The sequence below is a fragment of the Athene noctua genome, chromosome 12 (assembly GCF_965140245.1).
Source record: "Athene noctua chromosome 12, bAthNoc1.hap1.1, whole genome shotgun sequence".
Classification (NCBI taxonomy): Eukaryota; Metazoa; Chordata; class Aves; order Strigiformes; family Strigidae; genus Athene; species Athene noctua.
In genome coordinates, this window is record NC_134048.1 from 18,889,911 (window position 1) to 18,914,971 (window position 25,061).

General features: G+C 38.2%; 1 protein-coding gene across 6 annotated transcripts in view; it reads left to right on the top strand.

The window, feature by feature from the left end:
* Positions 1 to 1,716: 1,716 nt before the first annotated feature.
* The window catches only part of MAPK9 (mitogen-activated protein kinase 9), a 30,802-nt gene continuing 7,457 nt past the window's right edge, over positions 1,717 to 25,061 (top strand). For 2 of the 6 annotated variants that reach the window (XM_074916549.1, XM_074916553.1), the window contains exons 1-11: positions 1,717 to 1,834; positions 6,178 to 6,352; positions 11,028 to 11,157; positions 12,312 to 12,370; positions 13,372 to 13,510; positions 15,621 to 15,786; positions 17,062 to 17,133; positions 21,098 to 21,280; positions 22,222 to 22,346; positions 22,877 to 22,940; positions 24,566 to 24,637. In XM_074916549.1, coding sequence (XP_074772650.1) covers positions 6,231 to 6,352; positions 11,028 to 11,157; positions 12,312 to 12,370; positions 13,372 to 13,510; positions 15,621 to 15,786; positions 17,062 to 17,133; positions 21,098 to 21,280; positions 22,222 to 22,346; positions 22,877 to 22,940; positions 24,566 to 24,637 — 1,132 coding nt within the window. In that variant the 5' untranslated portion in view covers positions 1,717 to 1,834; positions 6,178 to 6,230. Of the gene's footprint in view, positions 1,835 to 6,177; positions 6,353 to 11,027; positions 11,158 to 12,311; positions 12,371 to 13,371; positions 13,511 to 15,620; positions 15,787 to 16,765; positions 16,838 to 17,061; positions 17,134 to 21,097; positions 21,281 to 22,221; positions 22,347 to 22,876; positions 22,941 to 24,565; positions 24,643 to 25,061 lie in introns of those variants that run through there. The other 4 variants (XM_074916552.1, XM_074916550.1, XM_074916551.1 and 1 more) reach the window with 4 other exon arrangements.

Genomic DNA, 25,061 nt, shown 5'->3' on the forward strand with positions numbered 1-25,061 from the left:
TCTTTCTGTGTCACACAGGTCTCCCAGGTACACACACCTTTCTTTTCCTTATTCAGCAGCTGTGTTTGAAAATAATATCTCAGGTTGCTCCATATCACCGTATTTCTGAAGCACATGAGTGCAGGAGAACTAAAGTTCGGTGACTGTTTGTTAGTGTCTTGCCAGACATGTACTGATACAGCAGTGTAATCTCTGATTGTAGTTGCTACTGTAGTTCACATCAGCTATTGATTAAACCTTTGTATTTTACCTTCTGCTGAGGTAGATGAATGTGGGAAGAAATTTACTGCAGGTGAAAATAAAAGCTGTGTCTCTCTTTTTACATACAGAAATCCCCAGCACCCTATACTGGCAAAAAGGAGACAGCTTCAAACTCTAGAAGTAAAGCCATATTTTATTAACATATATATTTGCAAAAGCATGCTTTGCTAGCTCTAAACTAACTAGCAGTAGGAAGCATCTATAAATCTCAAAGAAATAAGCCAGGTATACACATAAAGTTTTTGGTTTCTTGTTGCTTTGGAACAGTCAGAAATAATATTTAATTTCTGCATTTTATTATCTAAATCCTTGACTAGTAGAGTTTTCTTGACGATATTCCTCTGCAGGCTTGCTTCTAAATGAAGATGTTTGAATGCTTATGTAGGTTAATAGCTTGAAAGTGCCACACTAGCTTGTTGTAATCGGAGCTTCTTACTGGAAACTGCTCTAGTACTTTTTATAAGCACATAAAAGAACACAAATCATAACGAAAAGTGTGGTGACAATCTGACCTAGATGCCAAGAATATGTAACTTGGTATCCAACATGTTTTGGTAAATGATACAAAGGCCCCTTTCACTGTCTTGTCTACTAGAACTGGTAACCCCTTCATATTAAAAAGTGGAGCTGTTAAAGGAAACTAATGTAATTCTGTCTATATGATACATTAAATTGTTTTTAAAAAATTACAGATGTGCTTTTCTAAAATCATCTATGAGAAATCACAGAAAAGAAAGCTCCTCTTAGTCCTAGAAGAGATGGAAAAATATATTGAGTTTATTTTTAGTCAGCAGCTGTTTTTAAAAACAAGCAGTCCCAATGTCAAGGCAGGTGGTATGGTAATGTATAGAAGGCTTATGATTTTTGAGTGCGGTCAAAAATAGCTGGGGGAGTAAATCCCTTCCCTTCTGCTCCGTCCCCTGCGGAAAAGCCGTGCAGAGCCCATTCCCCAGCGCTCGAGGCCATCGCGGGCCCGGCGGGGGCTTGCAGCTGCGTGGGGCTGGGCCCGCCGTTGTCAGCCCAAGGCCCAGGCGCTAGGTGCCCGGGGTGGCGGCAGGCTGCCCGGGGTGGCGGCAGGCTGCCCGGGGTGGCGGCGCTCCGCCGTGCGCTGCGAGGGTTCCCCGGCCAGGGCAGGTGTTTCCCCCGCGGGCCGGAGCTCCGAGGATTGGCGCCACCGCAACTCATGACGCGGCGCTGCTGCCAGGTGACATCATAACTGCGGTGACAGCCTGACGTGCGATGATGACGTCACGCCAAGGGGCGGGGGCTGCACCCGGATTGGCTTCAACTTGCCTGTCTCCACTGCGGGCCGCCACAGCCCTCCCTTATATAGTGACTGCTAGGTCCCGCCTCCGGAGCGCGATTGGATGAGTTTCGCCGGTAGAGGGCTGCGATTGGGCTGGGCGGCTGTCTGTCACCCGGCGCAGGCCTGGCGCGGCCTGTGTGGAGCACCGGGAGGCCATTGTGGCAGGGGCCGCTCTGCGCGCCGGAGGAGGAGGAGGAGGCGGCGGCCGCGGTTCGGCAGCGCCGCGCCCCGTCCCGTCCCGCCGGAGCCCGACTGAGGGAGGAGACGGTGAGGGCGGCCGCCGCGAAGGGACCCTGTGGGCGGCGGGACTGGAGCCGGACGGAGCGGGACGAGCTCCCGGCCCTGCGGTGACCAGACTCTCCCGGCTTCTCCCGCGGGCCCCGCCTGCCGAGGCGCGGGCAGAGCCGGGGTTCCCCCGTGCCGCTGCCCCGGGCCGAGCGGGAGGGAGGCGGAGGGGGAGCGGTGGAGCAAGGCTGGGGGCCCCTTCCTCCGCAGCGCCCCTCCAGCGGGGCTGCCCTGGCCGAGCCCCCCGCTCTTCCCCGTGCCGCAGTGCCGCCGCCGGCCCCGCTCCGCTCCTAGCGGGAGCCGCGCCCGCTCCTCCGCGCCGGGCGCTGCCTCTCCTCCGCCTTCTCCTCTCTTGCTTCGTGTCCAGCCCGGGGCGGGATCGACCCCTGCCCCGCTCCCGCCGGCGAGGGCAGCGCGCTGTGTAACCGAACAGCCGGGACCCGGGGTGCTCGGCCTCCCCTGGGAGCCCCCCGCCCCGTCCTGAGGGGCCGAGGCGAGGGAGAGGCCCGCGCTGCGCGCCCCGCTCGGTGCGGTGGGAGCGAACGTGAGTTTCCTCCCGAGCCGGAGCAATTTCTCAGCAGAAGTTTTAGAGGGGATGTAAGAAGTGATCTTAGTTATGTGGCAGTTACATAATTGTACAACAGCGTAATTGGTTACAGCAGATGCACATTTAAACTTTTTCCCTTGTCCCACCGATTTGCCTCAGAAGTGGTGCCGAGATACACCCAGTGTTTGTCTGCGGTGCGTGAGTTCTGCTGTTACAGGTGGTTGGTAAAATCTTTGGTCAGTAATAGTTTGGGTGGCTTAAAGAAAAAGGTTGACTTTTCAGAGAGCTGAACAGATGCAGAGTACTGCTACACTCTGCTGTAACCGATTGACGTTTCTGAGCTACTGCTTTGCTACACTTACCTTTGGTAACACTGGCTAGGAGTTGTGAGTAGAGGAGTAGGAGGCAACTCACTGTGGTTTTGTAGTTGGACTCATACCTGTTGATATATATTGCTGTAAAGATTAAAGAAAACCCCCAACACGATTGAATAATAGCTTTTAAAAGGGCACACCTGAATTTGAAGAGCATTTCTAGGGGTGAATAAGAATGGGGAGAGATTTTCTGCACAGAATTTCCATACCTTTTCATAAATATATATATATGTATGTTGTCTTATCATTCTGTAAGCAGTAGAATTTTAGCTTAAAAGTCAAGGTAAGTTTCTTCATGTTCCTTTGTCAGTAATAACATTTCTGTAACCAAAACAACCCTGGGAATGCGTTCTCAACCACTACAACCTGTTTGTTTCAGAAGCTTTTGACATGAAGATATCCAGAGGACAGATCTGGTTAATAATAAGTTGCCATTGTAATAAATACCTTTTAGGGAAGTGACTGTTAATACAGGATGTATGCTATAGTGCAGTTGCTTTCAACTTCTAAAAATTTCTTAGTGGAATTCAGTGTAACAACTCATAAGCCTACTGATAGTAGGTTTGGTGCATTGGTTATTTTTCTAGTTAACTTTCATGAACTAGAGGTTGAAAACCGCTCCTGTAAGTTTCCTACATATGAATTTAAAAAAAACCCCAAACACCACCACTCAGTTTATATTCATTTTCTGCATGTTCTCAAATAGAAAATCATCTTGAAACATTGTGATTCAGTAACATGCTATTATCAATAAGTAGGTTTGCTGACTATCTTGTGACTTTGGTTTTGCTGCTGGTTCTATTTGGTCCAGCTGCAGCTAGGAACCCAATTATGGCAATATTGCCTATTTCAAAAAAATTCCTGTATGGAATGTGGAGTATGTTACTTGGAGTGATTAACTGAATAATTTCAGGTAGGAGAGTAACAGCTCAGGATTAAAACACTTGCCTGATACACTTTTCCCTTGAGCAGTGGCAATTCTGTTTTTATTTGGGGGATCTTGCCCCCCAAATAGATTGTCTGAAGTCCTGTGAACAGCTACAATCCTGTGGCACCTAATTTTACATTAATGTGTGTGTCTGAGATAATGTATCTCTTGATGCATCCAGGCAGCTTGCAGCCCAAGTGAAAATTAGGGCTCATCTTTATGGGGAGGCCAGGTGCTTAGCATAGTGAATTGCAAAGGATGTCAGAACACATAAAATTTGTATATTGTGATGCCTAATTCCCTCTTTGGGTCTTGTCTAAAGAGCTTATCCTGATCTCTAAATGATTTTTAAAAGATGGCTTTGTGCACACAAGGTTCCTTAAAAGGAGGGTTTCTCTGGTTCAGGATAACTTCCTTTTCTCCTACTTCTTTATCGCCGTTACAGAAAAGTGTTTCGTTAACCCATGAGAAGGTATAGTTCTTGTGTAACTATCGGATCTTTAACTTGATACCCAGCTTATGCAAAATGTATACTTGCTTGGTTTTGTTCTGCAAGCCCTTTTCAGAGATAGGATTGTGCCCTTTCAGCCGTACCTTTTGTATTCACTGAAAATACCATGACTGCTCAGGGACTGTTAATCAGAAAATTTGCTACCTTGGAGTCCGTAGCTTTGGAGTAATGAAAAGGGTCAGAAAGAAGAGTGGGACTTTTCCTGAGTTGTAATAGGAAAGGTTGGGAGAGCCTCTTAAGGCAGCATTTTGGTCTCACTTTAGTCCGAGTTGATTGTGGAGCTGCATCTGACTGCCCCTAAAAATAATATATTGGAGGTGTAATTTTTACCTTGCTACTATTGCTGTGGCAGAGGCAGAAAGTTGATAGGCTCAGCAAAGGGAAAATGTGAGCTTTCTCCTCTGTTTTTTTTTCTTAAGCTTCTAAGAGGAAATATCAAGAAAATTTACTGTCTAAATTGCTGCCAGAGATTACCAAGTTGAATATTTCTTAATGTTGCTTAGATTTTGAGAAACTAGAAGGTACTGGAGACATTTCTTGAGAATCCCTTAAGACTAACCATTATCAGTTAAGTTTAAGCCTGGTCTTTGTTAGGATTTGTAGGTCTTCCACCTGTTCTATTTGCAAATTTCTTGGAGTTCATCTGCTGGCTTAAGCCATGGAAAAGATGGTGCTCCCTCCTATGTACACCTAGGAAGAGAGAGGTCCAAATTCTAATTCTTGAAGCAACTGAGAGCTATTTGTGTGGCTGTATGCTCTTCTAGGATGGGCTTCTGGGTTGCTTTTAAGGCTTTCCTGTTTTGCATTGGCTCACAAGTATTCTGTAGGCCAGCGAAGAGAGAGGGACTAGCTGCTCTTTCTTTAGCTAAAGCAGACATTGTACAGCCGGTGGTTAGGACAGCTGCTCCGGGGGAAGGTGATCTGCTTTCATTTCCTCTTTCAAGGAACACTTGATGGTGCAATTTACTCTGAGCTGTAATGACACTATTTGTCATAGTGAACATGAGATTAAAAATTTGAGACTTTGTTAGAGACCTCTTCAGTAATTACTGAATTCTCTTGTAAGGTTGGGAAGAGCGGTGGAGGCCGAGAAAACTGGAGGTCTGTGCTTGTTACTGTAGCACTTCAGAGCTGAAGAGGTTTAGTCCATTACCTTGGTCTCAGATGTAATTACCTACCTCTAATTCATTCTTGACAGATGGATATAACTTACTGTCTATTATGGCATGACAGTCTCTTTCAAACTATGGCACAGACCTCTCATTCTTGTAGGACTGTAGGTACACTGACTGCTGGCATAGGGTGTTACGGTGTGTTTAAAATGAGAGGGAAAGTGGGTTGCGATAGGTATGAATCGGGGAAGGGTTGCCTGGCCGAGGTGAGGAGGCAGAGCCCTGCTTGAAATTTCCTCCTGAACTAGGCTGAAAGGGATGTTGGAGAAACTGCATTAGTCTTAGGGATTTTGGGGGCAGTTGTTTTGCAGTTGTAATTAAGTCTTTTATTGAAACCCTGTTTCCTTCTATGTATGTGGACTCCATGGGTTTCTGCTCCTGCTTTTATCTGCCTTATCAGTGTTTGAAAGACACATTTTTTTCTCTGTAATACAGAAATTAATACAGTCCTAGCACATAGTAGTAGCTCTAAGTTAGGGAGTAGCCTTCAAGTGGTAGAGTTGCTGAATTTGGGTGGTTTTGTTTGTTTGTACAGTTGTTTACTTAGCTGCTTTTTGTTATAAGCATTGGAATAGAAACATGTATTTACTTAAAGCTGTGAAGGCTGTAATTATTTGCTCTTTGTCTGCAAGTATTTTTCATTAGTGGTAATATATGAACTTGAAAGAATGCTTATTTAACGGTCTGCTATTGAAAAATTCATATGTATTAAAATATGTATAATATATTTTTCATCTTGTCTGCCTGAAATTGGCGAGAGATTGAACATTTGTTGTCTTTCTTTTTCTTTAAGATCTTGAAAACTTTACCAGGTCCTCGAGAGAGAAAACTACATGACACTACACCATGAGTGACAGTAAATGTGATAGTCAGTTTTACAGTGTTCAAGTTGCAGATTCAACATTCACTGTACTAAAACGTTACCAGCAATTGAAGCCCATAGGATCAGGGGCACAGGGCATTGTTTGGTGAGTAATAAATACTTTATTTAAAGATAAAAAGCTATAAATATAAACTAAAACTTGAATGTATTCCTGTTAGAGGTGCCAGAATGTAAAATACTGATGATCATTTCTGTCTCTTGCTACAGGGTTATGGAGTAAATAAGTTCTAAAACACCTGCTTGCTATAGTTCATGTGCAAACCTATTTTTCTGTTTCTAGTTCTCGCATTCCCCATGTAGTTATGATATTGCAGTGTAAGGTATGACAATGTGATGGTGAACGATTCTGGGTTTTACTCGTTTCTTCATCACGGCCCCCTTTCTTCCCCCCCTTTTATTCCCGATCACTCCTGTCCGTTTCTAGGAGCCATCAATGCAGTGCCTTGCCATTAACTGGCAGGATGAGGCAAATCAGTGTCATTGTCACTCCATGGATTAACCAGAAAGGGATGCTGTGTGAGGGGTTGGGCTGGCCGGCTCTTCCTTGGTGTGTCACCTCAGCTATGTGTCCAGCCTCCACTGGCCCAGGACGTGAGAGTCGTTAGGCTGATCCTGAACCTTAGTCTCTTGTATGGCACCACACCTCTGGGCCAGCTAAAGGTAAACACTTTCAAATGTTTTTTAGACTGCAGCAATCCATTCTGCACCACTTTGTGCCAGCCCGTATTTTGTTGGGCCAAACTTACTTGGTAACAGCAGAAATGTTTATTGATGCGATTTTTAATTCCTTACACAGGGAAGCAAACATGCTCAGGAAACCTCTAATATTAGACTAAATCACAACACATGGTGGGCTGTTCATGCTTTAAATCCAGTCTGCAGTTTCTCTTCATCTATAAATCCTTCAGAATAAGTGTGATGACTCATGTATTGTGAGCAGCTCCTTATACAGCACCTGCCCATTTCTATTTGTTTTTTCATAATCATAATAAGTTATATATGTAGGAAAAGAATTCAATTTTTGTGAGAATGTGCCTTTATTTTTAAATTAGATACCCACATTGCCCCGCTAATAGGTGAAAAATAAGCAAAATCAGAAGACCATACTTCATTCTTCCTTAGTGGGTTGAGTGAGTGGATAGGCATACTAGATCTTGGTTATTAGTGTCTGGGTAAGACTTAGTATAGTGCTAACATTTTCCAGGTATAAATATTTATAAAGTTGTGCTTGTTCTAGATGGCATGCAGAAATTTAAAGTGGTTGTAAGCATTTCTCCTTTCATTAGAAGTAGTGCATTTCTAAACTATATGACTTAAACTAGGTGTCTGCTTCAAAATGAAGTTAGGGTCATGTTAAGGTCAGTGTTTTGGGAGTAAGAAGGAATGGTGTGATTTATTGACTTGTTTCGAGAACACTTGATTTATGGAACAACAGAGTGAAGCATTGTATAAACTTTTATCTTCCTGTGAAATACCTGAAAACTATGTCCAGGTTTAAGAAGGTGCAAAATCTTAATTTCTCCTAAAATTCCTAAACTCTTAAAAACACAAAGGAAAGATATAAACTACTAGGATGTAAAATGTAGAAAACTCAGTGTAAGATGAGTGCTATCCTGTCGTGTTTGGCTGGAAAAATTGTCCAGTCATTAGTGTAGCACTCAGATGTAATGCTTTTTTTTTTTATCATGCAGTGTTTAACATCCTTAGGAAAAGTATTTCTGGAGTTTTGTGTGTGGATTTTACTTTCTGGTGAGAAATTTTTAATATCGTGTGTTACTTCAGCTAGGAGATCTCTGAATTTTTCTATTTTTTAAATCAAAATATGAATGGGAAACTCCATTGGTATTGCTTCTGCTTATTTTTTCTTTGATATTAAAATGTAGAAAAACGTTTTAAAATACAAAATGTTTTAGAAATACATACTTGGGAAAAGGTGATGAATGAAAGCTCTAGGAAGATAAAGTAACTCAGTTGTTATGTAGAGGTATTTATTCCTCACGCTGCAAACACGGTAGGAGGGGAATTGGATATACCTGTTGTATTTTATATCAAAGTACACTTTTATACATGACTCTCTGCACTTCTTTGTTACTAAGTATTAATACATTTGAAGCCTTATAATCCGTTTAGGACTGCATAATCCCTTACACAAAATTATTGTTTTGAAATAATTTTTGTCTTTGTCTTCCTGATATCTCTTTTCCTTTCTTGTCCTCAATTTCCTAAACTTCCTAGTGAATCTGACTTTTTTTCTGTTCCAGCAAATTTCTTTTGTCATGCAATGCAGCAAAGCCATGATCTTACAGCACAGCTTTGTGTTGATAACTTTATGTACAATTGAATTTGAAGAAATGGTTGGGATAAGTTTGTTATTATTTGCAAAATCCTGTTTAGACAGTAGGGAAAGAGTTAGTGAAGTGGAACTGGCAGAGCAAGAGTCCATAGCAGTAGCATCTTGCAGTTCAAAGTGGAAGTCATTTGCCTACTGAAATGAAGAGTGATTTCCTACTATAATTTAGGTCATGTTTTGTTAATAGTTTTATCATGTATGTGGCATCACTACTGTTAATATTAAACGTTTGCTCAAGATGCAAAGCTATCACAAGTACAGTGAAGACCCTACTACAATTCACTATGAACAAATTGGAATTGCTGTTATGTGGTGGGATAGACACTGAAATTCTTTCATGATACCAAACGCTGAAATCATTTGTCGACATTGTTAGTAGCCAAGATGATGACTGGGTAGACTCTGGCAAATGCACTTTTTTAATATCTGCCTGAAACAGTTGCAATGTTGAAAAAGTCTATTTTGAATTCAAAGGAGCTGGGACAGGGAAAGAAATGTAACACCAATTACATCCATGATTTTTTTTCTTTGTTAGTTTATGTAAAATTATATGATATTCAGAAGTGTGGCCTTGGTATTAATACCGGTAATCTTCTGTCTTTTTTTTCTTGGTAAATTAAGTAAATGCATGCTTACACAATTTTTTACCATTTTTTGTCTTCTACCAGTCTGTTTTTAATTCTTTCCCCTTGGATTGTGTAGGTAGCAGACAGCTTCATTTTTGTCAGAAATTTTTTTTTGAGCTCCGATATTGGTCACTTCCATGTAAATAAGCAAAATAAAGAGGTTTAGGTGGAGTCCTTCACATGTGCTCAGAGTGAGCCTTGACATATACCTGATTTGTCAGATCAAAGGGATACTTCCCCTAAAATTGCTCCTTTGTCCACTGCTGACCTGTGATTGACTTGAACAGCTAATTCATGCAGCCCCTGTTGGTTAATGATTTTCTATTAATTACCAGGTGTAGTTAGTCATTAACATATGCAAACTGTTATAATTTACATATAACATCTTAGTGAAGTGAATACTGAAACATCAGTGCTTTCATATTTGGGAGGAAAATAATTTTTCCAGCTGTCTGGCCAGTCGCCTTCCTCCCATTTTATGTTTTGTTTTGCACAGACATAAAGGCTTTAAATCAGAGAGTGATCATATCATTGAATAATGACTTGCGTATTTCACAGAACTAAGCAGAAATAAATGCTAGCAATCCTTTAGTGCAAGTGGCACATAGATTCAAATTTGGGACATGTAATCTGGGACGTGCCTCCAAGAATACTCATCTCATGGGTGAACCCTGCTTTGTGGTGCTATTGCTTTTTCCTGTAGGGAAAGCGGTGACTTGATGCTGGTAAGCTGCCTTTAATTTGGGTATTGTTACAACAGGGGAGCTGTACTTTTTGTGAGAGTACTGTAATGTGATGGTCCTCGTACATGTCTTGACGAGATAAGGAAGGAGCTCACAAAGAGCTTGGAAAATATATGTGAATGAGAATTCTTCCATACCTTAAGAAAGTAACATTAAATGGAAATAGAGTAATATAGGAATCCTTATTTAAAACTGAAACTATTTAAAGATTGGAACTCTTAAGTAGTTTGTGATATGAATTCACATATATTTTGACAAATAGTCTGTGTGTTATGAAGAGTATTTCCACTTTAGTCTCATTCTGCATATACAGATAATTTAGCTTTAGATTCTTACAGTTGTTAAATCAAGTTTATACCTTGGCCTCAAACTGCAGAGGAGGAAGGAACTGAAAAACAAGATTAAGATTAATGGCCATGTTCACACTTAAACTCTTGTGTTGCTCCCTGCAATCTTAGTTTTCCATAATTCTCAATTCCATTGATTATATTTTTTTTTTTCCAAAACCAGATGATGAATGTAATTTTTTACTAGGCACTACTATAACTGTAAACTACCCACATACAGGAGAGTATTGATGCCTGCAGAACGGGTCATGCTGACATGGTTGTGACTCTCCTTCAGCAAAGAGAAATTTCTCTTGCAAATGACTAAATGATTGTCAGTCAGTGACAGTTCAAGAAAATACTCTAAATGTACAGATTAGGCAACTGAGATGCTTCTTGATTTCAAATAAGCTCAAAATATTTTTAGATCGTAATTTTGAATGTGAGTCTTTAGTCAGCAGAATCAGTTTTAAGACAGAAAGGAGGGCAGGAAGACTTCTGTTGAGTGTCAGTGACGTCTGTTTAACTATTTGTATTTATTAAAGGATGTATAGATTTTAAGGGATGTTTATTTTCTAGATGAAAATGAGATGAAGTTAATATTAACAGCTTAGTGGATATGCTTTGTCTTGAATCTTGAATTCTTTCCTCCTTGTCTCCCTTTTGTCCTCTCCCTCAAAAAGACTTTAACTTGTTTGTCTTTGAAAACTTCTAGTGCTGCGTTTGATACAGTCCTTGGAATAAATGTTGCTGTAAAGAAGCTGAGTCGTCCTTTTCAGAATCAAACCCACGCAAAAAGGGCTTACAGAGAGCTTGTTCTTTTAAAATGCGTCAATCACAAAAATGTAAGTTTGGCTTTATATTTCTCTCCCTCGTTACTCTAGATTGTCAAAAAAGCTCAGGATTTGCTCTCCTACTTGCTGTTAGTAATCAAAGTAATGGAAAAATAGTGAAAGACTGGCAAGGTTTGCTGTGGGTAATGCAGTTCTCCACAATGCATGGTTAAGTTCTTGGGTGAGCTGACTGGAGTATGAGGTGCCACAAGGAGGGTTTTGCTGCGTTGTTGGTATAGGTTTACCGTCAGTGTCAGATTTATAGAGCAGGCCCTGCTTTATTGCATTTGCCCTTTTAAGTCACACAGCAGCAAAGCCTGCTTGGCAGTGGGTTTGGCTCTTGTAACTGCTCTGTAGTTAAATCTGAATTTAGACAAGATTTTTATTAAATACAGTGTTTAACTGATGGGGTGTGCAGGGATGCAGCACTGTCTAACAATTAGTTGATAAACAGAAGTGAAATAGTATGGACAATACACGTATTTTAAAATCTTTGAACCTTCTAAAATAACAAGCCTTAATACTTCAACGTTCTAGTACAAGAATATAAGGTTTATGTGACTGTTGTTTTGATACTAACGTGAACTAGAAACATTACTGATTTTTGAAGTTGTGCACTCAGGTCTCAAACTTCCTGGAATCAACTAGCCTTTTGGGATTGATTTTTAAGCAAGCTTTTGGTGAAGTCCAGAAGTAGCAGAACAAAAGTAAAAAGGTTATTAAAGATGGCAGTACAGTAATTTTAGCAGTTCTTCTGGAAATAGTACATCATCATCTAAGTTTAATGGGGTGGTGTGGGGCACCCCTGTGTACGTGTTCTTGGACAGCCTTGGTAAAAATTTCTTTTACATGTGATTTAAAATAAGATGACATTTAGGATTTGGGATATATTTTAGGCACTGAGGAGGGAGATAGGTGTCATATAACTTTAAAAAGAAAAAAGTGGTTTTGTCCTGTCTTAGTTCCTTCGGCATCCATGCTGCAGTTTTGAACTATTTCTGAATTGGCAGGTTTTCAGCACATGTGAATTAAGTGAAGCCAAGTAACATTCAAATTGTATATAGTAACAGCGTGCATTTGGTTTTTTGAATAGTAGCTTCTGCAATAGTGGATTTTTATGTGATTTAAAGTGGAAGTTTCTGCTAATGTTTATTTTTATTTTATAGATAATTAGTTTATTAAATGTATTTACACCACAGAAGTCACTAGAAGAATTTCAGGATGTGTAAGTACTAGATTTTTTTGTTTTAATTTTCCTGACAAATGCTGCCCTAAGCCCTGGAGCTGTATTTCCAGTATCCTACAGACTTCACACTTTGAAAATAAGAGGGTAGTTAAAAGCTGAGTTTAACATTTGAATAGTCTTTATTTCCAGATTATTTCAAGAAAGACCAAAAAAGTTGTTTCACTATATGTGTAAGATGGAAGTGGGAAATAAGAAAATATTTATTTACCTTTTATTCATCCATTTGCCATTTGTTGATTGCATATGCATCTGGTTTGTGTCCATTGTCCTTTAGCTAAATGGGTCACCTCAGGATAATATGCTCTGGATAACCTGATACCATTTTTTGGCATGCCAGTCCCATCAGCACAACAGTATTTTTGGCCTCAATTAAGTACTGACTGTTTCTTTTTTGTGCAAGCTGTGTCAATTGGGCTAGAAGAGATTCATGACGATTTAATTGGTGGGATATTCATAGGTTCCAGTGAATATGCTGTTGTGGTTTGTTTGTGAATGGTTTTTTTTGGGTAAATGGGGGAGCGTGTGAGTCTGAGGCAGGTGAGCAGATGATATTTTAACTTGAAAATGAATCATTCCTCCTTAGTTCTTACTGTGCTTTTCTTAATTTTCTTATTTTTTAAAAACTAAAATACAAAGGAAGCATCATTCTTTGACACATTGCAGTATCTGCAATTTCTGCATCAGCTTCAGTCAGTCTTAGTGTTTCATGCTGCATAACCTCAGAATTATTCTTCTGTACTGCTGTTTATAAAACTGGTGGAATTGTCATCTCTTGTGATGGACTATTGAACACTTAATTTTTAATAGTAGGACTATTTGAATAGATATTTGATTTTGAAATTGTGGCCATGTATTATTTTTTTTTAATCGTAAGCTTTTTGACTCATAAGTTAGCAAAGTAGTTGACTTTTATTAAACATCTTTTATGTTATGTTAACTTATGTATAAGTTTTCTTAATGCTTTCTTTTTTGTGCTTTAGATATTTGGTTATGGAGCTGATGGATGCAAATTTGTGCCAGGTTATTCATATGGAATTGGATCATGAAAGAATGTCTTATCTTCTCTACCAAATGCTATGTGGTATCAAACATCTTCACTCAGCTGGTATCATCCACAGAGTAGGTAGTATTAGATCATTAACAATACTCTTTATGAACACAGATTTTCTTAATGAGTCAGGGGGAATGCAAGGGGTGGCTATTTCATAAGTATATTTCTTTCATAAGAATGTTATTAAACCTGAAGATTGTTTCTAGTTCAAAGATAAAAACTGTGTGGTAAATAGATCTTAAATCAGATTATCTTCATGGATTTAACTAATGCCAAACTAATTTAAAGATAAAACATGAGTATCTGTGGACCTTTCAAATCTAATGTCTCTAAAATTTAGTAGTTAAATTATTACCTCTTAAATTTCTCTGTTGTTGGAGGTATTGAAAAGTCGTCTGGACATGGCCCAGGGCAGCTGGCTGTAGGTGGCCCTGCTTGAGCAGGACATGAAGCAGGTGACCTCCAGAGGTCCCTTCCAACCTCAACCATTCTGTGATTCTGAAAAGTAAAGTTTGTAAATGATCAGAATTTCAGAGTCCTGTGCAGACTTCATATAGCTCTTGGCTTCTGTTGTTTTGCTGCTGCTCTTGTGGTTTTTTTTTTTTTTTTTAAATTAATTTCATCACTAGTCTGTTTGACAGTTCTGCTTGTTTTCTGTTCTTTTCCTTCCCCTACTTCCTGGACACGCTTACCTTTTAAATTTTTTTTTTTTGCCTGGCAGCTGAAAACTCTTATCTAGTTGTAATTTAACTTGCCTTTTTTTTCTTTATGTTCAATCCATAAACATAACTGACACGCTGTATAAATTACAACAGATCTACTTCCTTACTTTGCTGGAAAAATCTACCATGAAAATCCTGTAGTATTAGCAAGGAAGTTTATATATAGTAGTTGGCTTAAGCCTGTGTCCAGACTCGGCTTTCCTAAAATTATGGAAGGGCTGGAACTCCAGCTGAACTCCGCCTGACATGTTGACTGTGATTTGGAGGTAAAAGGAAGACACAATATTTGCTGAGAAATTTGAGTTGATAGGTAGCAGAGTGAACAGCAGAAGGGATACTGGTTGAACAGGAAGATGGGCAATGAGAGGAACTGCACTGTGGATAGCTGAGCAGCGGTGTGAAGTTTATTTGAATAGAGGAGCTAAAGTGGTGAGAATTAGATCGGGTTAGAGTGGGATCAAAACAAAATGACCTTTCTGGAGTGGCAATTCTTGATTAATTAGATTGAGAGTTCATTTTGAAAAGAAACCAGGCTAGGAAAGGAACAGAGCTGGGATAGTTCAAAAGGAATGGAATAGTAGAAATTACATCTAGAAACTACTCGGTCTGTGAGCAAACAGTACACTCGGCGTTCTGCAGAAGATTTGTTGCTTTCCCACATGAATTATTTGCATGTCCCCATCTTCTTTAAGAAAAGGAAGTTCTGTACCTGAGAACATGGTTCATGTGGTTGAAATGAAGTCCAGCATTTGAGCAGAATTAAATGTACATCTGCAATTTGTCTACTTCTGTCATTTTCTGACTAAAACCCAATTATTCTAGTTTTCCCTAACTGTGTATTCCTTTGGGTGCAATAATGGCTCTTCCCATGAGACATATCTCCTACAGTATTTTGTTTCCTCACCCATTGGGTAACTGTGTTTTCCCTACATCCTAATTCTGAGAAATTTGCTAATCTCTATAACGCAGGTGGCTTGTCTGTCATTAACAAATGCGCTTATTAATGCTTTGTGTGTTAAGAAACTCCTTTTCCTACAGATACTTGCCCAATTCATGATGTTGTCTTTATGATCTGTACCCTAATAATGGCAGTATTTGGAACTCCTTTGCCATGCAGCTATTCATACCCAAAATATGTCCACTTAATGTGTGAAAGGAAGCAGATTTATGTACGTATTGTGCATATATACAGACAGTTGTAGGACTGACTGTACTGTCAGTGCATAAATGGGTAAAATAAGACTTTGCAATCAGCTTTGATTCTGTTTTTCTCTGAATTTTTTTGAGTACTTAGCTGTGTAGCATTTAACTTGTCTCTAGCCTGTGTATAAAGCAGATCTATCAGAGCAGGAATTTGCAGCTGTTAAAGTGAATTGGTGACATACATTGACTGTGAAGGGGGGGGTGTATTATTCAGTGTGTTGGTCCTTCCTTAACTGAAGTAATTTCTTGTTAGGATTTGAAACCCAGCAACATAGTAGTAAAATCAGATTGTACACTCAAAATCCTTGATTTTGGACTGGCGAGAACAGCGTGTACAAACTTTATGATGACTCCATATGTAGTAACACGATATTACAGAGCACCAGAGGTTATCCTTGGCATGGGATATAAAGAGAACGGTAAGTTGCTGGAGTATTGCTTCTCGTTTTTTTGTCTAAAGAGTATCTGTCTCAGAACATAATGCCTTTAAAAGGGGGAGGGAGAGCTGGTTTCCCCCTGTCATGTCTGTTGTTAAAGTGTGTTAATCATGGTATTGGAAATAACAAAAACTACACTGTAATAATTTTGGAGAATATAATAAGTTTTCTGCTCTATGTGCCTATCTCCATTTAACATCTACTGCTTCCTCTCCTTTGCTATTATCTTTTCATGTGTTGTCCCATTGTCTTGTTGCCATTTTTTTATTCTACAAAACACTGTTGAGTCATGCTGCATGATATTAAAAAAAAAAACAACCCACATCAATATGTAAACAATAAGCCCTTTTATCAGTGTGATTTTATTCTGAAGCATCTTCTTTCAACAGTCTGTCCCCTTTTGCATATCTGATTATTAAAATCCGTTTCAGACCCCTATCATAAACCATGCCTTATACTCTCTTAAATCTGCATGGCACTCAGAGGCTAGGTGTTATGTTATTAAAAACAATACAGCTGTAATATATTGAATATTTAGCCAGCAAAATTGGCAAGGAAATTGTCCTTGACTTGCATTTTTGGGGGTTTTACCTGCTGATTTTTACTGGTGGTGGAGTAATAGCTGCCTCCTCTGGACTTCTGTGCTGGTGCATCTTTTTGCTTTATCACAGGGGCTTGGGGATACCATGTTTTTTGTATATGTGTAACTTTGTAAAGCAAGGGACTTGCAGGACCTTGCTGGGCCACTGATAATGAAAAAAACCTGCCATTAATATGCAAGGCAGTTTATTGTACAGCAAGTGCTGATGTGGATCCAAACTCTAGTAGACGCTGTTCTGTATGGGACAAAAAGTAAATTATCTGCAGGACTGTAGGAATACAGTGTGAGCTTACAAATAAATAATTGTATTTAAAAAAACCTCTTTAATCTTTTGTCCTTGTTGCACCTAACATATGATAGTGGATATCTGGTCTGTTGGGTGCATTATGGCAGAAATGGTCCTCCATAAAGTCCTGTTCCCAGGAAGAGATTGTATCCTTCTTCATGGTTTCAGATATGTAAACACTGATTGTATTTTACAGAATGCAAATAACATAACTCAGCAACAGTCACTTGGTGTTGATATGATTGAAAATTCGTGTTAGCAGTTTGGTTTTCCACATTGTGTTTTATTGTAGATGCTAGATGGTTTTGTTTGTTTTTCTCACTTTTGTTCATGATACTTCATAATTTGATCATTTCATTTTTACTTTCAGTTGATATCTGGTCAGTTGGGTGCATCATGGGAGAATTGGTGAAAGGTTGTGTGATATTCCAAGGCACTGATCGTATCCTTCCCTAGTCATCCTTGAATCCCTATGTTTTAATGGATCTACTGTACTATTTGAAATTAGTGTCATTAACCAAATTGTTGAGCTTTCCATTTTATTTTCTTAGTAGGCTATATTTAATGTAATTTGTACTGGTTGAATCCATAGAATTTATACTAAGAGCTTCAGCTTTTGTAGCTTAAAAAAGGATACTGCTAGGATTAAAAAATAAATAGCAGTAAGTATATTTTCTTACTCTTGTTCTTTGTAGATAAGTGTTATAAGCAAAAGTCTACAAAGTTACTTTTTACTATGCATGGATTTTGCTTACTATTTATTTGAACAGTAGACTTTTTTTTTTTATTGTACAATTTTTTGAGTTTCAGACTTTTTTCTTACTCATTAGGACTTGCTGGGCAACACTGTCCTAACTACAAGCACACTGCATGAGATCTTTTTTATTCCTATTATTTAATATAAAAAGAAAAACTTTATTTTTGGAGGTTTTTTCATTCTATTAAAATTTTATTTTGGGCTTACTTTTTTTGTAAGACTGTTATTCTTCCATTTCCCCCTCCCAGTATTTTTGACTCAGATTTGTCTTCATAAAATTCTGTTCTCTTGTATGATAGTAATTGTAGGAAGTTATACTGTATTAAAAACAAACAAAACCTTCATATGTTTTCATGCCTTAGAAATTGGAAATCTCAATAACACATCACTGGATCACAAACAAATCTTTACACTGTATTAAGTGAACAGAAATAGTCATAAAGGAAATGTTCTCTGAAGAATTTGATGTATTTCAGAATATTTCCCTAGAAACAAAATTTAAAACATTCGACTCATTATCAAGTTCCAATTACAATTTCATCCTTTATAAATAATACCTTACAAAGTAGTAGCTAGTGTTGTAGGACCAGACATTCAAAATTGATAGGTAGATAAATAGAATCTGTCCAGATGATGTAATTAAACCAGAATTGCCAGTTATGGCTGTAGGTTATCAGAAGCTATAGCTACTTGTGGTCCCAGGTTTTGAAGAAAGTATAATATTTTTGCTTGTCAGCAAGGAAAAGTTGAGTCCACCACTAAAAATATCAAGTACATGTTCACAGATACTTATGTATCTTATAGAGGAGAACTTTCAATTTTAATGTTAAATTTCATGACACTAATCTTCAGCAGTTGATCACGCATTATTTGGTAGTATAAAAGATTAATTGTTAAATAAGTCTTTTTGTTTTCCACCTTTCTTCCTTTCTATACTTATTGTTTTACCTTTTGAAGCCTTCAGACCAACCTAACACAATTCTTCATGTATGTTATGTGTTTCACCTGCATGCTAGCATGGGCTATTTTGATTCATTTCATGAATAAATGAAGGAAATTTTGTCCATACTTGCTGAATATGCAAGCTATCACTTGTGGTTCTCTGGAGGTCACTGAAGCTCCACCAGTCTGTTTCAAGGAGGCTCCTCCCATGGTATCTTATTGAAGTGCATAAGTGTGCTTACAGGGTTTTTTATTTCTTGTTAGACTTTCGCTTCTCTTGAATGTAAAATACTGATTACTGTTGTTGAAACTTGTCCCAAGTGGTAACTGCTTCGGTCGGGTTGTCACTTTGTTTTATCTTCAGCTGCAGGGTTGTTTTGGCAGTGTGGTTTATGGGTGATGCTGGCACATGTGGCTGTGAAGTTACCTATTTTTTCAGTTGTGTTTGAGGTTTTTCTGTTTGTTTTGTTTTTTAGGTTAAATTTTAAAATGTCTTGATATTTGGGGATTTAGAGCAGGGAACCAAGTTCAGCCTGTTGCCTTTGACTTATCTTCAGGAAAACCTACTCTTAGGCTCAGTAGTTTGTATTTTCCTGTAGGGTCAGTGGGGGTTGCCGGGATAGTTGCTCTGGGTGGAATGAGGTGCTTCACATTGCCAGGGTGATGGGTGCCCTGAACCTGCTCCTGGCTGGTGCTGCTGAACTGGAAATGCAAAACATAGAAAAATCAGGCAATGTAGCTACCCAAGATGAACTAATGGAAAGCTTAGTGGCACCGATGTGTTTTCAATGCTCTTTCTGCCCAGGTAATGAAGGAAACAGACTGATGCAGAAAGCATCAGGGGGCTTTCTTGGGAAAAATCATGCTTTATTGTGGTTGTAGTAAGAACTCTGTTTTCAGCTTTTCTTCCAGAGGCCCCAAAAGTAGGCAGATATATTTGGTATGGGTTAAAATTCTGGTTACTTTTGACCCTGAGGTCACTAGAACAGGGTAGTTTTGTCTGCAGATTGGAGGGTTATTCACATAGCATGCTGTCTGTGCTTTGCATTGAAATTAGGGTTTTCTACCATTTGGGTTTCTGACAAGAGGCTTAGCTTATTTCAAGTCAATCCTATATTGAATTTTTTTTTCAGTATCTGTAAAGCACTTTGAAGCAATCCAACTTCGTCATTGGGTTTTTTTCCCCAGTTTTTATTACCAAAGTGACATAGGTCATTAAGTTTTTCTGCCCCCGGTGCTCTGAGACCACCATAGACTGGACTCTGATTAGCTGACTAACCAGGCTGCTGTTACTCAAAGAAAAAGCATCGTCTTGAATCTAGATTGGTGGAGATCTCACAGAAATCACTTTTCCAGCTAAAAACAAAATTTCCTGACGTATGTTAAAATTTTCTTTGTTATGTGTTTTGTTTTAGCATGAGAGTTAACAATATTGACTTCTTCTGATTTTAATATGGTTTTTCCATTGGAATGTATTTAGTAAACAAATAACATTTTCAATCTTTGTATCAGAAGTCTAAATAAAATCTTAGCATAAAGCAATTACTATACATATATATCTAGTTGTATTCTTGGCATATTAACTGAAATAAAAGCACCTCAGTTTTTTAAATACATTTTAATTCAAAGTGCAGCAAACTTGTTTTGTTACAAAATGTGTCTATGAGAATGCATAGGTTGAAGCAGTAGATTATGAATTTAGCTATGGATGTTTGCAAGGTCAGTGATTAGACTCTGCGAGAATTGCACATTCTTTTTATCAGAAAAATCTGTGAAGTGTTAAACTGAATAAATTTAAATATCGGGAATACTAATGCAGTGTGATAAATGAGCTTTGTTATCCTGACTAGGCTCGTTCAGAGTGGACTCTGGTGTCTCTGTAAGAAGTGTCACTGTGTCTAGGGGAAGTGCCTTCACTTGAAAGAGGGAGAAGGGACAGTCCAGAAGAAACCTGAGGCACAACTTCAACTTGTGGCTTGTAAATGCAATTCCCATAAAATATTTAAATTCTGAATTTAAGAACAGAGTAGCCTTTTTTGAGTAAACCCGACAGAAATCTGGAATCACTATTCAGAGCTCCTTTGAACCTTTTCTGAATCTGAAAATTCAAAAAATAAAACAGACAACAGCAACAAAACCTGCCCCCCCCCCCCCCCCCCCCCATCCCCAACCACCCCAACGCTACAACCCAGAGCCTAATTTCTTTAGGAGACAGGCACAAAATTCCTTACTTTGAATGGGATGTATTTGTGCTTTAGGGTTTTTTCATGCATGTTTCCCTACTTCCAGTAATCGTCAGTGTTGATGGTATTATGTTGGACTTCAGAAGATTAAACAGCAGCATTTCTTTTCTGTCCTTGTAGTTGTTTTGCTATGGATACAATTGCCAAATAACTTATTTTGGACTTCAAAAAAGGTATTGCTTTCAATGCTAGCCAATAGATAATAATTAGCAAAAGATATTTAAGTATCATGCATTGTGCAGCACTTCTAGCCTGTCCTTAAGATTATAAAATCTGAATCTTATTTTTATGTCAATCTAGCTTTTTGCATGGCAGCTCAAAATAGTACTGTTGATGCTAGAATGAAGTTCATATTTGTGTCCTTTGTTCAAGTTTTCATTAACTTTTCAGATTTCTGTAAGTGATGTTTTTGAATAGTGCAGACTTCAAATTCTTCAGCTGATTTTCCTAAAGATATGCTGCAGATATTGATCAGTGGAATAAAGTTATTGAACAATTAGGAACACCATCAGCAGATTTCATGAAGAAACTACAGCCTACAGTGAGGAATTATGTGGAAAACAGGCCAAAATATCCTGGTATTAAATTTGAAGAGCTCTTCCCAGACTGGATATTTCCATCCGAGTCTGATCGTGACAAGTTAAAAAGTAAGGCGAGTTTTTTCTCTTTTCTCTTTTTAAAAGACGTTAATTTAAAATGTCTGTAGTACACTTAAACATTTTATATTTTTAGTTATTGCTATAGGTGTCAACTTTAGAAGCTGCATACTTTCTGTTTCATTTATGACATGTCCTGGAGTCTTAGTAGTAGTCATTAAATACAGAGCTATATCTCTGCCCCCAGTATTCTATTTAATTCTGTTAGTTCTAGTCTATTGAATAATGTCTGTTGCTTAAATGTTCTCTGAAAGTAATACTTGTAATGGAGGTTATTTGTAATTGTCTTTTTATAGTTGATGTGTGCATATAACTCATTTTGGCTGTACTTTGACTTTAGATAATCAGTGACAAAATGAAAAAAAAAACCAACCTTATGATATTTTTTAGATTATCAAATAATATTTTTTTTACATAAAATAACTTGTTATAGCCTTTTTTATTATTACAATGATTGGTCAGACAAAAAAGTGATGTCAGTGATGTACCACTGCAACAATGGGTAGCTAGTTATTGTGCAGTAACACCTTTACAAGAAGAACTAATTTGATAGTACACAAATTAGATCATTGCTGTACCAAGATGTATTTTTAAAAGCTTATTAAAAATGTTTAGTGTTTTGTGTTCAGTAGTGAGTGCCAAATAAATTGTGACTCATTTAACAGCAGAACGGCTCAAAATTGAGGTTGGTTGGTGTCAGCCACAGGGTTTATTTTGGATAATAGCAAAATAACATTTAACTAAAGGTGTGGGACCTCATTTAAAAAAAAAAATAAAAAATGTAGCTGTATAGGAAAGCTTGGATTTGTGGGCCTGTTTTCACAGTGAGATCTGTTACAGTGTCTGTCCTATGTTCCCAGTATTCATTTTCTGTGTCAGATGTTAAACTCTACAGTTTTTACATGTATGTTCTTTTCATTTTTACTTTCTAGCCAGCCAAGCTAGAGACTTATTATCAAAAATGCTTGTAGTAGATCCAGACAAGAGAATTTCTGTCGATGAAGCCTTACGTCATCCTTATATTACTGTCTGGTATGATCCAGCTGAAGCAGAAGCTGTAAGTTTTTGCATTTAAAATAAATTTTAAGGTGCCAGTTCAATAGCTTTAAAGAATACCTTTAGTTTTAGTCAAGAGCATGCTTTGAATTCATTCTTTGGCTAGCAAAAGTCACACACAAAGCCTTCAGATCAACATTAGGGGCAGAATCACCCGAAGAACAGCTGCTGGAGTGCAGATGATGTAATTTTGAAAGTAGTTGTTGACAGTTTCTTTTACTTTACAGAAAGAGTTGCCTATGTGGTGGTAATCTCGGGCTTTTTGCAAAGGGGACTTTCTCTAAGGCCCCATAAAGCCTTACAGTGAGTTTAATTTTAGTCGATGCTTTTAAACAGCCTTTCAGTGGGAAGCAGGATTTAAAGGCAAATTCTGGAGTTGAGAAATGTGCCTTTGAGGTCTAGGAGATAGATTGCCAAGGATGAAAGTAACAAAATGCTAGAAAAGCTGTCATTTTTAGGGTTTTTTTCAGTTATGACTGATTGTGTTAACCTGGTGTAGTAGACACGTTATAGAGTTTCTTTTCTTTGTAGCCTCCACCTCAAATATATGATGCACAGTTGGAAGAAAGAGAACATGCAATTGAAGAATGGAAAGGTAAAAAGTGAGCATGACAAATGACTTTTATTGTAATAACTTGTATGATTAATGCCTGGCTTGCAGTACACGTGTGCTGGATTGTGTAACTGACTGGAACGTGCCGTTTCAGTTAGACAGTACTGCTTGTGGTAATATGAAAAGAAGTCAATAGTGGAAAAATGTTCTATTTGGAGTGAATATATATGTATGTGTGTATATGTACATATGTATACATGTGACTTTCTGAAGTCTGTTCAACAAAATGCCACAGTTATCTTTTTTCCTTCCCTTCCTCTGAGTACTTTGTTAGACTTAAGTGTTTGTAACCTCAAATAGGTTTCTTGATAGATAATTCTCTGAAAGAGAAACATGTTCCTCTTCTCAATGTGTATTATTTAAGCCATATCTCTTGACAATATTTACTATTTCATTTGGTTTAGATGTCAGTAGATGTCAAATAGCAGAAGAGTTTTTTTGGTGTGTTTTCTCTCATTGCTTGCTTATTGACCAAATAGATTAAACTGTTGACTTAACACAATATCATTTATTCTTTTGTTTATTGAAATTAATTACACCTTATAGTTTTAGTCAAAAACATGAAGTGGTGAGGCGGTTTAGTTTTTAAGCATCTACCATCACAGGACCGAGGGTGGTAGACATATTTGACTACTTTGAAAGCTGGTTGGTTTTGTAAAATAGCTTTATAGATTTCAGATACTGATTCTGGCTTATATATATTTTCTTTAGGGCATGTCTGCACAGGTACACTACACATTTTTTTGGATTAATGCAAGGCAGAAAATTAAAATGAATCAGTTAAATGTAATTTAATCCATTAGTAAATGTTGCTACTCAGAATTAAAGAGGTCTTAACCTATTTAAATATTATTACTCTTAGTTACATTAAGACCATGGGTACACACACAAGGTGCTGTGAGTTAACTGAAGGTGTAACTTAAAATGTACCTGGTGCTCTGCAGCAGTAATAATCTTAATATAGACCTACCAGAATAATGGATGCTCCTTTAAAGTTACTGCTTTGACTTTTTTTTTTGCTGTTGTGGTTCAGGTGCCTCTATCCTGAGTTGTCCCTGATTAGTAAATGAGGGTTTTCATGCAATATTTTAATATTTTGTTTAACCTATTTCAAAATTTTCAGACTTCCCTCAATGTGTCCATGGAGATTGTTGTTTAAGAATAAAGGTGTTTGTGTATGTTTTCATTATGAAAGTCAAATTTCCACGGGGGTTATTCATACATTTTTTAAAAAAAAATCCAAACCTGTTGGTTTTGTTTTTTACAGTTAATATTAGTGCATCATAGGTATACATAAAGCTTTGGAGTGGAATCGTTGTTATTTTTAAATAGGCAGCTATTCTATTTATAAAATATGTTGATTCTGGTACATGCTTAGTGCCCTTCTGTGATGCGTAAAGAAAATCTGTAGAATTCTGTAATCATTGCTGTAGACTTTTTAAAAAAGAGGGGGGAAAGGAATAAATACCTATACAGTTGTACTTCCAGCCTGACCCTTAACCATTTCATTGCACCTTTATACGTACGTGAATTGTTTACAAATCCTCTGTGATCTTACAATTTTTTTTCTGTCACTTCTCTCATTCCTCCCACCCTTCTCTTATAAGAATTAATATACAAAGAAGTAATGGATTGGGAAGAAAGGAGCAAGAATGGTGTGGTAAAAGATCAGCCCTCAGGTTAGTCATTGTTTCTGTAGTTCTCCTGTAACTGTGATACGTGGTGCTGATCTGTTGCACTAGTGAATGAAGAAGTCCTGCTTAATAATCCAGGTAGGCAAAAGTTTTGTTGTTCAAGACCCTTGATTCTGATCTGCCTTTGGAGATCCACGTGCAGTAGTTTTTCATTGGTATGATTTAAGTTGTAGGAGAACTTCGGAAGTCTTGTGTGTCCAACGCCCTGAGCTGCCTTCTCCCCACAGGGCGCTCTCATCAGATGTGATAATCAGTATCATGTTATGTCACCTGTTGCATAGATTCCTTTTATGCCGAATGGTTATTCTGTGGCTCTGTATGAATAAGTCCCTTTCATGCAGGATTAAACATCATTAGGGCTCCTTTAAAGTAGTTAATAATGCAAAGTATTTATGGCCATGATTGAATC